This window comes from Schistocerca americana, chromosome 2 (genome assembly GCF_021461395.2).
Source record: "Schistocerca americana isolate TAMUIC-IGC-003095 chromosome 2, iqSchAmer2.1, whole genome shotgun sequence".
Classification (NCBI taxonomy): domain Eukaryota; kingdom Metazoa; phylum Arthropoda; class Insecta; order Orthoptera; family Acrididae; genus Schistocerca; species Schistocerca americana.
The window spans coordinates 1,035,947,326-1,035,960,556 of NC_060120.1; the positions used below are offsets into that span (position 1 = coordinate 1,035,947,326).

Consider the following 13,231-nt stretch of genomic DNA (forward strand, 5'->3'; position numbering starts at 1 on the left):
TGATGTCTAAGAAGTCTAACTTGTTATTTTCTGTTAAGTAAGAATAATTTTTATTTATTCATGTCAGAACCATGTTTCCATAATTAATTATTGATGGAATAATTTATTGACAATAATTCATTCCAGTTAATGCTCATGAATTTCATCAGTCACATTTGACTGACTTACTTGTTAATGATTATAATTTTTTTTTGTTTTGTTTTTTACCACACACACTAACACTAGTAAATTGCATCCTGTGTTTCAACAATGTAAATAATCAAATTTTCCATGTCATTAAGAAATGTGGCTATTAAATAAGGGGCTGATGCTGTCATGGAATAAGTATGCGCGTACCTAAGATGAACAACCACTAGCTGTGAAATATGAAGCCTTATCATTTGAATGTGGCATCTCCAGTGTCTGTAGACAGATTGCTGTGACTGCGGCCTTCATTTGTGTAAGGGGTGACAAATTGTTTTGCTGGAAAAATTAGTAGTGTAATAATACTCTCTTTCAAATTCTAAAGGTGGCAGGGGTAAAATACAGGGAGCGAAATGCTATTTACAATTTGTACGGAAACCAGATGGCAGTTATCAGAGTCGAGGGGCATGAAAGGTTAGCAGCGGTTGGGAAGGGAGTGAGACAGGGTTGTAGCCTCTCCCCGATGTTATTCAATCTGTATATTGAGCATGCAGTAAGGGAAACAAAAGAAAAATTCGGAGTAGGAATTAAAGTCCATGGAGAAGAAATAAAAACATTGAGGTTCGCCGATGACATTGTAATTCTGTCAGAGACAGCAAAGGGCTTGGAAGAGCAGCTGAACGGAATGGACAGTGTCTTGAAAGGAGGATACAAGATGAACATCAACAAAAGCAAAACGAGGATAATGGAATGTTGTCAAATTAAGTCGGGTGATGCTGAGGGAATTAGATTAGGAAATGAGACACTTAAAGTATTAACGGAGTTTTGCTATTTGGGGAGCAAAATAACTGATGATGGTCGAAGTAGAGAGGATATAAAATGGCAATGGCAAGGAAAGCGTTTCTGAAGAAGAGAAATTTGTTAACGTCGAGTATAGATTTAAGTGTCAGGAAGTCGTTTCTGAAAGTGTTTGTATGGAGTGTAGCCATGTATGGAAGTGAAACATGGACGATAAATAGTTTGGACTAGAAGAGAATAGAAGCTTTCAAAATGTGGTGCTACAGAAGAATGCTGAAGATTAGATGGGTAGATCAAATAACTAATGAGGAAGTATTGAATAGAATTGTGGGGAAGAGGAGTTGGTGGCACAACTTGACAAGAAGAAGGGACCGGTTGGTAGGAAATGTTCTGAGGCATCAAGGGGTCACAAATTTAGCATTGGAGGCCAGCGTGGAGGGTAAAAATCATAGAGGGAGACCAAGAGATGAATACACTAAGCAGATTCAGAAGGATGTAGGTTACAGTAAGTACTGGGAGATGAAAAAGCTTGCACAGGATAGAGTAGCATGGAGAGCTGCATCAAACCAGTCTCAGGACTGAAGACAACAACAACAACAACAACAACAACGGAGCAATGAATTGTCATGAAGTTTCACATGAAACTTGAAAAAACTGCCACTGAAACCTATCTTTTTGCTAAAGGAAGTGCATGGTGAAGACTGTTTATCAAGTATGCGAGTTTTTGAGTTGTTAAAATGCTTCCAAGAAGGCCAAGATAATGTTGCAGATGCTCAAACCTTGGACGCTCCAAAACTTCAGAAACTGATGAAAATGTCGAAAAAGTAGCTAACCTGATTCAATCTGACTTTTGGTTGAGTATTCAATTGATTGCTGAAACTGTAGGAATTGACAAAGGATGTGTAAGGCAGATTTTACATTACCAGTTTAACATAAGAAACGTTTGTGCTAAACTGGTTCTGAAAATTCTCATGATTGAACAAAAAAAAATGCTGGTGGAAATGTTTGTACAGACATTCTGAATACCATTGAAAATTATCCTAATGTCACGGGAAGAGTGCTAACATGTGACAAAGCTTGGTCTTTCACTTATGCTTCAGAAACTAAGTGCCAAACCATGCATCGGAAGTGCCCAACTTTATCAAGAATGAAAATAGCTTGAATGAGACATTCAAAATGTAAACCGACAATGATGATGATTTTTACATTCATCAAATTCTCTCTCTTCTCTGCATTCCTGAAGGTCAAACTATTTATCAACATTACTACCTTGAGGTTCTTCCTCAACTCTGTGGAAAAAAATAAGAAAAAACAGCCTGAATTGTGGAAGAACAGGTCACGGGTTCTTCATCAAGACAACATGCTTGCTCATACTGCATTGTCTGTTAAGGAGTTTCAAGCAAAGAACAGCATCCCAGTGTTAAAAGCACCCAGTGTGTTCACCTGACCTAGCACCATCTGATTTTTGTCTATTCCCCAATCTCAAATCTGCATTAAAAGGAACAATACTTCAGTCCATTGAAGCATTGAAAGAGAAAGTGGCACGCACCATCAAGGAGCTCACACAGGAAGACTTCCAACACTGTTTCTGTTGTAACCGTGGCTGCAATGGTCGCGGGGTTGCCGAGAAGGAAAGAGCGGCGGGCCCTAACAGGAGTAGCCTGCGACCAAACAAACGGCCAAACGGGAAAGGATGGACACGAACGACAGATGACAGAGCAAGACCAAATGAACAACAAATCGCAAGAAGCAACGGGGTCACAAGCGAAAACCTCACAAATCAACAACGTCCACTCGTACACGGAAACAAGCAAAGTAAACACACTGTCTGTAGGCGAGTTGTTGATACACTCATGTGAATATCAGACTGCCTCGCTGAGCAAGAGGCAGGTGCTTAAATACATGATAGGGTATGTCGCTATTGGCCGCTAGGACCATGTGGTCCACCGTGGGGGCCTCACATTGTAAGCGGGCCAGGAGCGCGCGCACAGCCTTGGTTTACGGTGCGACGGTTGCAGAGACCTCTAGTGGTAATTAAGGTCCATTCCGTCTGGCATCGATTGGAAACCTGTGGCGCTCGGTACCAGAGTTTCAATCAGTGGAAAATTCACATGGATCATTGTAGGGATAGAAGAGGGGATATATTGAGTGTGTCAATAACTAAATATATATGTTTTTGAAATAAAATGTTTCACAGCAAAAGCTCCTTTATTTTACAGCCACACCATCTTTTACTATTATATGCTGGAGATTTGTGTGAAACTAATTCAATTTTACTGATCTATAACATATTCATGTTCTACTCGAGTAGTTTTATTTCCGTATCTTCTATTGTTTCTTTCGTATAGCTAAGTCAGTGTAAGTTGATCTCTGACAGTAGCAGTCAGCTGGGCGTGGTAGCTTTGCAGGCTTCCCCCAACCACTAACATAATGCAATATTGTAAACATCTCTGTGGCAATGCCTCTGTGTTGTCGCTGCTCCAAAGATAGCTACTATTTTCACCTACAGCCATTATGGCTTCGCAATTGAAAGCTGGTGACATCGCTGCGAGCTGTCGGGGACCTTTTTACGCTGTCTCAACTATAGAATTTCCTTTTTTGGAATATTTATTTGTGTTATTACTTCTAGCAATTGCTTTTTGTATACATTCTCTAAATTTATCATAGCTGCTCTTGCTTTATCTATGTTATCATTATATCAAAGCCTAAAGTTTGTTTGTAACTAAGCATTTGGCATGTGCAAATTAATGAGATGTATGATGTAAGAAGTTTTGTTCCTTATTGAATTTGGAATTTAGTATGCAGTTAACATGCTTTTGTGATGTTTCAGTTCACAACACCTATGTTCAAAAAGTTTACACACACTGCTTACAACCCAAGGAATACGAAAATATCAGAAGGGCTATTCTGGAGGTAAAAATCATAAATAAAAAACACAATATTTGCTGTAAGTAAGTTATGTGTTTGATGAATATGATTTGTTGCACCGAGCATGATTGTCAACTTAAGGATTTGCTGTTTATGTAAGAGTAAGACAGAAAATTAAATGGTACTAATGTCTTGGAAATACTTCTTTGTTTTTCAACAGGAGTGCTGTATGTACTAAGCAATGGTTAGACTGTAAAATTTTTTCCTTTTTCCATTCTCTTTCAAATAATTGTAACAAACTGTTTCTTCTGTCTTATTTGCCTTTCAATCTTTCGTCACTATAAACATTTCTGAAAACAGGTGATACAGTATATTGTACTTTGTTGTAATGAACGTTTTCCAAAACTATAAGAGAAAAAGGTTTACTTGTGAAGTGCCAGAAGAGATGTAAGATGTGAACTGGATTACGTGGTGAGTAAAGTTTTAGAGCCAAAATATGTGCCATGAAGTATACCTAGGTACAAGTACAGATGCATATTGTGATGTAATTGTTTGGAATTCAAAAGAGAGAAAGGGGGTGAAGAGACACATGGGAGCAGAGCTATATTGACAGTTTGAGAAAGAGTAAAATGAAGCAGAAGTTCTCTGAGCCAGTCAAGTTGTTTGAGTAAAGTAGTTAAATGGAGTTGAGTAAAAGGTAAGGAAGGAAAAAAAATTAAAAGCTGGATACACAATGACAGTAGTACATTAACAGATGGAAAAAAGTTATGGATACCTTTTTTTAATGATGACGTGACCCACTAACCATTCTGAGGTATGTACGCTGAATCGCTGTTGGGGAGTGGGATAATCTGGACCAACAGTGCCTGATGAACTTGTGAATAGTATGCCATGACAAATACAGGAATGCACCAATTCAAGACGATGTGCTACTGGGTATTAGAGGCACCGGTGTGTACAGCAATCTGGACAACCACCTCTGAAGGTCTTGCTTTATGTTGTATGGTGGTACAACATGCAATGTGTGGTTTTCATGACCAATAAAAAGGGTGGAACTGATGTTTATGTTGATCTCTATCCCAATTTTCTGTTCAGGTTCCAGAACTCTCGGAACTGAGGTGATGCAAAACTTTTTTTCATGTGTGTAAAATAGCAATACTGTTGAAAAATACAAAACTGCAGAAAAATGCACGTCATATCCTAAAATGGTCCCATCATGTAAGAAAGAGAGAACCACACACAAGCACAGACAAAAAAAGGAAAACGGTGAAACAGTAGATCACATGCCGCATTTTGTGTCAAATTATGAAGACTCGGTGATGCACGTGAAGTCTGTTAGTCTAAGGCTTAATTCTTCCTTTCCATTTTGGCTTCTTCTGTTCGAAGAAGAGATTGGGAGAAACAAATAGCTCATTAATTATAACTTTTGTATCAATGGGTTCAGAACATTTCTAAGAGTTGGAAAAAGTTAGCTCAAGGAAGACTTCTACGCTTTTGTCTGTAGGAGATGTATTTTAAACTGACATACTCAAGCTAAACAGCGTCCATCAAATGGATGACATCAGCGAGTGAAAGACCTATGTGAATGACATATCACTCCACTCCTCGTACTCAACATTTTCATGGCAACAGCTTTTCAGACATTTACTAAAAACTTTCATTATATTATGTTACAGTTATTTGACACACAATGAAGCTCTGGATAGAGAGGCTATCACTGACCTGAGTTCACAAACCCTCTCCCCCTCACAACTGTACCCACTGCATATAATATACTACATTGATCATGTCAACCAACTACTGGGGTCAAGTTGTTGAAAGCATCATAAATAAGGGTGCCAACACTCATTACAGAATTGCCACTGACCTCATTGACCGTTATTGGTCCACATTGACGAGATCCTTGAACTGTCATATTTCATGATAATTAATTGAAGCCCTCAGCTGCCGACAGGTGTTGCTGATACACCTTGATGGGGACAGCTGAAAATGTGTGCCCCAACCGGGACTCGAACCCGGTATCTCCTGCTTACATGGCAGACGCTCTATCCATCTGAGTCACCGAGGACAAGATGAGTAGTGCAACTGCAGGGACTTATCCCTTGCACGCTTCCCACGATTATCATTTATTCTAGAGAAGCTACACGGTCATCAATGGTATCTGTTCTTTCGAGAACAGCTACTATTTTCATATCGAGAACAGCCCGAACTCTTACGGGAACTGTCACCTTAGTGTGCGCGAGTAATGAGTGGATGGGCAAATATCTGTTAGGTACATTATGTATGTAGATTGTGGACAGTTGAGAATGTTGGCCTCACGGGAAGCGTGCAAGGGATAAGTCCTTGCAGTCGTGCTATTCATCTGTGTCCTCGGTGGCTCAGATGGATAGAGCATCTGCCATATAAGCAGGAGATCCCGGGTTCGAGTCACGGTTGGGGCACACATTTTTAGCTGTCCCTGTCAAGGTATATCAACAACAAGTGTCAGCAGCTGAGGGTTTCAATTAATTATCATTTAGTCTAGAGAAGCTGCACGGTCATCAATGGTATCTGTTCTTTCGAGAACAGTTACTGTCTTCATATATGTCATATTTCAATTGATTCTTCAATGATCGAGTCCAAAAGTTCAATGTACAGACAACAATTTTCATCTTATTTTTTGCAGTAGTGTATTTGTACATTGTTAGCTGCCCAAGGTGGAAGACATGCTCTGTTGTGCTCAGCATTTTTTTGTTTTTGTGAGATATAAGAATGCTGCATTGTTTATGTTTGATGTGCTAGTGTAGATTGTCACAAAATCAGCTAAATACAAAACCAGTGCATTTTGCATGTTTATTTACATTTATGTGTATAAGCTGACTTCTGGTATTTATTGGCCCAAGTAGAATCGTGAGCCAGTTAATTTCTTTCAAAAAAGTACATCAGAACCCTTACATAACATTTAAATGTATCAAAACTAGTACATGTGTCATATATATGGTGTATTTTCATACATAGTGGGCTGCAAAAATCATGTTTCGTGCTGTGGCAATAGTTTGTATTTCACATTTCTGTTTCATGTGAATTTAGCAGTAGTATCCTCATCCATAGAATTGTTCACCACAAATTTCAGAGTATATAGCTGTGAAAACACACAAGTTTATGAGAATTCTCAGAATTTATGTACTTTGTACGTAACATATTTCATAGTAAATTGGCGTTTGTGATTTAGTTGAACATAGAAGTAACATATCATCTTATGTGTGGTTTTACCTTTCAACAGGAGTGTATGTTGACTGTGTTTGTCAGAATTTAACACTATTTTCATGGTTTGTTAGTACCTATAAGTTTGAACAAATTTCAGAAAGTCCGTTCGTACCTTCCATACCAGGTTATCCTGTTTTGTTAATAAAAAAATTTGTTTTGTATACAATTGCTTCAGTTCTTAAATAGAATTAGTAATACTTTTAGCTTAGTAGGTCCAGAAATTAAAATAGAATCAGCAGTCTTATTTTAAAGTTATTTATTTATGTACTGCTCTGTAAAACTAAGCATCAGTCACAATGCAGCCCAACATGAATGCTGTTCTTGAACATAAGCTGAGTTACTTAATGTTCATAAACAGCTGGAAATCATCCTGACTAATGTCAAATGATTGGAAACTGTTGTGATAGGTGTGTTCAGAGCACTCCCGAGAGACGTGTGTCAGAGATACTGAAGGTACAAGTACTGTTCTTTCCTGTGGATTCTTCCACCTCTACAGGAAGAATAGGATCTATCACTGCTTGTTCACCTGACTGCGAGTGGCACATCAGTGATAGGGCTCAGGGAGTTGCACCCATTTCAATAACCAGCAAGTCAATGTACTGTCTTCTACTGAAAGCAAAACTGAGTAATTGAGATTCACTTCACCTTTTGGGAAACCTGCTGTGTCTTCTGTCAAGGAGAGGCAAATGCAAAAGGGCAGGGTCTATTAATTGTGGGCACTTCAAATGTATGACAAAGAATGATACTGCTTAGGGAAATGGCAGCAAGGGATGGGAAGGAACACCAGGTGCACTGTATTTCTGTGTGGCACCATTATTCAACATGTGGAAAAGGCTATTTTGGCACCCATTGAGGGAACAGGTTGCTCCCAACTACAGATTCTGGCTCAAATCATAGAGAAGGTTGAGAGGATCAGCCTTGGTTACAGTGTTCCAACTAAACTCACAGTTTTCAGCACTGGGTGCAGATCATATATCCTCCCTCCCCCCCTCCCCTCCTCATCCAAGTAAGTAATAGATATTATTGTCAGAGGTGTTGAGAAACGGCTGAAATTGCTAAAATTGATACTGTGGAATTCATATCGGATTCTATACTGAATTTGTGGCCAAGTTCACCCGTTTGAACCACAATATACTACAGATTCATGGAAAAAGAATGGTGCCCAGTACATCTACATTTACAATAATACTCTGCAAACTACTGTGTGGTGTGTGGTGGAGCTTACTTCTGGTACTGCTAACTGATCTCCCCTTCCCTGTTCCATTTGTGAATGGTGCACAGGAAGAATCATTGTTGGCAAACTTCTGTATTGGACGTAATTTCTCGAATTTTCTTGTTGTGGTCATTATGTGAGTGTCATTTTGGTAGACGTAATATGTTGTCCAAGTTTTACCAGAACATGCTTTCAAAATTTCAAAAATGTGTATCTCTGTGATGCACAACACTTCTTTTGTAGGGTCTGCCATTAGTTTGTTGATCATCTGTGTAATGCTCTCATGCTAGCTAAATGATCCCTTGACAAAATGTGCTTCTCTTCCTTAGATCTTCTCGAAGTCTTCTATTAATCGTACCTGGTAAGGATCCGAGACCGATGAATGTTACTCAATCAGTTGAACAAGTATTCTGTAATCCACTTCCTACATGGCCGAATTAAATTTTGGTAAGTTCTTCCTAAGGACCCCAGCGACGCATCTGCTTTCCCTACTATTTGTTTTATGTGCTCATTCCACTTAAGGTTGCTGTGGATAGTTACTCCTACATATTTTACAGTAGATGCTGTTTCCAGCAATGTGTCATTACTAGTAGTTATACAGCAGTGGATTTCTTGTTGTTTGTGTGCTCAGTATGTTACATTTATTTAAGCCAAGTCAATTGCCAATCCCTATGTCATTCATCAATCTCATGCAGATTACTCTGCAAATTGCTAGTGTCTTCTGGCAGTCATATTGTATTATACACAACCGCAGCATCTGCGAACAGCCTTATGTAGTTTCCAATATTTTATACTAGATCATTTATAAATATTGTAAACAGTAACGGTCCTATCAGACCACATAGGGGTACTCCTGAAATTACATTTACATCTGTCTATTTTGTTCTGTTAAGGGCGAACTGTCAGTTCTATTTTCAAGGAAGTCTTGAACCCAGGTGCAAATCCAGCCCAATACTCTGTACGCTTGTATTTTTTCACTAAACAACAGTGCAAGATCATGTCAAATCCCTTGATGTAGAAAAGGAACATGGCATCAACCTGGTTGCCAATGTGTACAGTGCTGTGGATCCCGCACAGGAACAGAGCAAGCTGAGTTTCACAAGAACCCATGCTGATTTTTGTAGAGGACATTTTTGTCTTCAGAAACATCATACTATATGAGCATAAAACATGTTTCATAATCCTACAACAGATTGACATAAGTGATAGGGTGCCTATAACTATGTTCATCTGTCCTACAACCATTGTTCAAAATGGGAATGACCTGCACTTTTTCCTGTTTCTAGGTGTCCTTTGTTGCTCCAGCAACCTAAAATAAACTGTTGCTAGAAGGGGAGCATGTTTTTTTGTGTGTACCTTAAAATACATCATTTGGTCCGGATGACTTCCCGTTACTAAGAGGTTGTAATTGATTTCATGTTCCATTATGACTTATCTCAGTATGTGCCGTTTTCGTGTTCGTACAGTGATTGAAAGAAGGGACTGTATTATGATTTTCCACAGTGAAACAATTTTGGCAAACTGAACTATGTATTTCCGCCTTCTCTTTGTTATCTTGAGTTTCGGTGCCAGTATCCTCACTGTTTGACTGAGTAGATGAGTTTGAATCACTTACTGATTACATGGAAGACCAAAACGTCTTCAGGAGTTTTACTCAGATTGGTTGGCAAAATTTTACTTTCAAACTAATTGAAAGAAAGCACAGGTCACACCTGTCGACAAGAAGGGAAGCAGATGTGATCCAAAAAAGTACTGTGTAATATCCTTGATATCCATTTGTTGCAGAATATAGTCTGAACTCTAACATATTTTATTCCCTCAAACAGAATGACCTCCATGCAGACCTGCACGTTTTCCGAAAACATTGATCGTGCGAATCTGAGTCACATCTTCCTAACATGACATCGTAAAAGCAAGGGATCAAAGCAGTCATATTGATATAGTATTTCTTGATTTCAGAAAATCATTTGACTCAGTACTACAACTTTGCTTATTTCGAAAGTATGATCAGGTGAGGTAACAACCAAAGTTTGTGACTACTGAAGATTACTTGGTACGTAAGATGCAGCATATTATCTTGGATGTAGAGACATTGACAGACGTAGAAGGATCTTTAAGTGTTTGGACTCTCGCTGTTCATGTTGTATATTGATGACCAGATTTTTTGTGGGTTATGCATTTAACTATAATGAAGTACTGTCTAAAAAGAAGCTGCACAAATATCCAGTTGTATCTTGATAAGATTTCAGTATGGTGCCAAGATTGTCAATTTGCTTTAAATGTTCAAAAAATGTCAAAAAAATAGTAACCTGTGACTAAAATATCGACAAGTCATGATTGAAATTGATGAACTGATATGTTGGTGTAACAATTTGTATGGATATGAGATGGAATGATCACATAGGCTCAGTTGTAGGTAAAGCAGGTGACAGACTTACGTTCATTGGTAAAATACTACAAAATTGCAATCATTCTACAAAGGAGACTTCTAACAGAACACTTCTGCAACCCATCCTAGAATATTGCTTAAGTGTGTAGAACGCATACGAGATAGGACTAACAGAAGATATTGAACATATACAGGGAAGGTCAGCACAAACTGTCAGAGATATGTTTGATCCTTGGGAGAGTGTCATGGGCATGCCAAAAAACTTAAATGGTGGATATTTGAGGACAGACAAAATCTATCTCAGAAGGCTTACTTGCACTGTTTGAAGAACCAGCTTTAAATGATGAATCTAGGATTATACTACCACCACCTACATATCACTCCCATAATGATTGTGAGAACAGATTAGACTAATTATTGTGTGCACAGGGAAATTTAAGCAGTCACTCTCCCAGCTCTTCGCCGAGCGGTTCTAGGCACTTCAGTACAGAACCGCGCGACTGCTGAGGTCGCAGGTTCAAATTCTGCCTCTGGCATGGATGTGTGTGATGTCCTTAGGTTAGTTAGGTTTAACTAGTTCTCAGTTCTAGGGGACTTATGACCTCCGATGTTGAGTCCCATAGTGCTCAGAGCCATTTTTCTCCCAGCTCCTCATATGTGAATGGAACTGGAAGAAACTCCAATAACTGGTGCAATGGGAAGCACTCACTTCCATGCACTTCAGTGGTTTGCAGGGTGTGACTGTAAGATATACATGTAGATTTGCTGGGTTAGAGGAGGAGTGTAAGTGGCTGGTGCACAAAAGGTTGTCATATAGAAGATTTGCCATACTCTTAACAGAATGCTAGAAATAACTTGAGCAGAGTTAAGTTGTCTTTCACTGATTACAAAATATGTCGATCTTGTATGTTTACTTCTTGATCCAGAGTTGTTGTGAAGTTAGTATACTGGATGGTTGTGTTCATCTTTGTCTTAGTATTTACCAGTCTATTATAAATTCTAAAGAAGGGGTCTTAGAGTGTTTTACTTTTATTTTGGCAGACAGTCTGTCATTACAAATTTGAAAAATCATAGTTTCATTTACATAGTGACATTCCTTTCTTTACAGCTGGTTACACTCGCATTAAAATTACGTGAAGTCTGGCTTGTGGGCTTGGAAATTGTATCAGAAGAGCGACTTAGCAAGATGGGTGACTTGTACATAAAGTGTCACAGCCAATTGGGTGCAGTCCTACAGAATGCTGTAGATGCTAATCATGATCCACTTTGTAAGTACTTAGCATTAAAGTAAAAGTTTCAGAAACAAGCTATGTAGCTTGGTAAGGTGCAAGAGAAGTAGATGCTCATTTAAAAAAAGGAATGAATAAATTCAGAAAGGACTAGCTCCATCCTTAATGTAAGTTAACTGAATTTTATAACCTGCATACAAAAATAAATAGCAGGGGCTTCATTGTAATGGATGCAAAGAAGTAAATTTTATTCCTAAGTTAGTTTGCTGCATTTAATATAATGCAGTGGCTCATTGTGCTAGAGTTAGAGAAATGTTTGAAATAAAATTCCTGCAAATAATGCAGATAGTGCCAGCCTTCCTTATAAGTGGCATATAACTTTCGAGAGATCAGGAATCTCACTCTTATAAATGTAGAGATTGAAACAGTGTGTTAAAATTATATTTTCTCTTTTACAGTGACTCATTTAAGTGATGCTATAAACTCCACTCCGCCACAGAAAAAAACAGTGGATTCAGGAGGAGAAGTAATTATGCCAGCCTGTGGCACATAATGACAATGACAGCTACTAGAGTTTCTTCAGCACGTGTCTAGTCATGAAATTCTCTCCCTAGCTTTCTAGCTGGTTGGATTCGGAGTGGTTCTTGTCCACTGTTAATTTCCATCTTATTTACAGCAATGTATGGGGGATTAGGCTACATTTGTTCTTAAAAGTGTGCTAATGGTTGTTGAAATAAGTTTTTGAGGGTAATAAACAAAGTTGCTTTTGTTGTAGTTCCAAATCCTCATTATCTAAATCGACATAAGTTTAGTTGTTGGTTGTTCTAACAGTGAATCCTTACAAAACCCTTATGTAACAATTGTACTTTTAGGTATCTTTTGAATGCTGTCTGAAATGTGAGTTATCAAGCAGTTTTCAAATTTATGAAGATGTAAACAATCATTGGACAGACATGTTCTGAACACTACATGTACACATAGGTGTAAGAAACATTGTAAAACTGAATTTTTGTTCCTCTTATGTGTCAAAAATTACATACTGAGGTCAGTGATTACATTTTTTGTAAGAAAATATAAATTATATATTTCACTGATACTGTTTATAAAAGAATGTGTTAATCCTGGTCATCTTTACTGACTATATATTGGCCTTTAGCATTTGATGCTATGTATCCTTCTGCCACATCCTATGTTCCCTGATGTTTCTCCTCCAGTTTTTTCCCTGCCTTCCATATATGTAACTTTTACTTTTTATTTTGCGTGTTAAGTGTTTCTAGTAGCATGTAAAGAAGAAAGATGAAAATTTCACAGCTTGGCAATGAAAGTTTTCTTTCAGATCAGGGCACTTTCTAATATTTTTCTGGC

At 38.3% G+C, this 13,231-nt stretch overlaps 1 protein-coding gene across 1 annotated transcript in view; it reads left to right on the forward strand.

Annotated features, from left to right (window-relative positions):
• The window catches only part of LOC124596425 (gamma-tubulin complex component 5), a 155,578-nt gene extending 142,622 nt beyond the window's left edge, over positions 1-12,956 (forward strand). The window contains exons 15-17 of the mRNA XM_047135556.1: positions 3,752-3,834; positions 11,746-11,905; positions 12,325-12,956. Of these exons, the coding sequence (XP_046991512.1) occupies positions 3,752-3,834; positions 11,746-11,905; positions 12,325-12,419 (338 nt within the window). The 3' untranslated portion in view covers positions 12,420-12,956. The remainder of the gene's footprint in view (positions 1-3,751; positions 3,835-11,745; positions 11,906-12,324) is intronic.
• Positions 12,957-13,231: the final 275 nt, after the last annotated feature.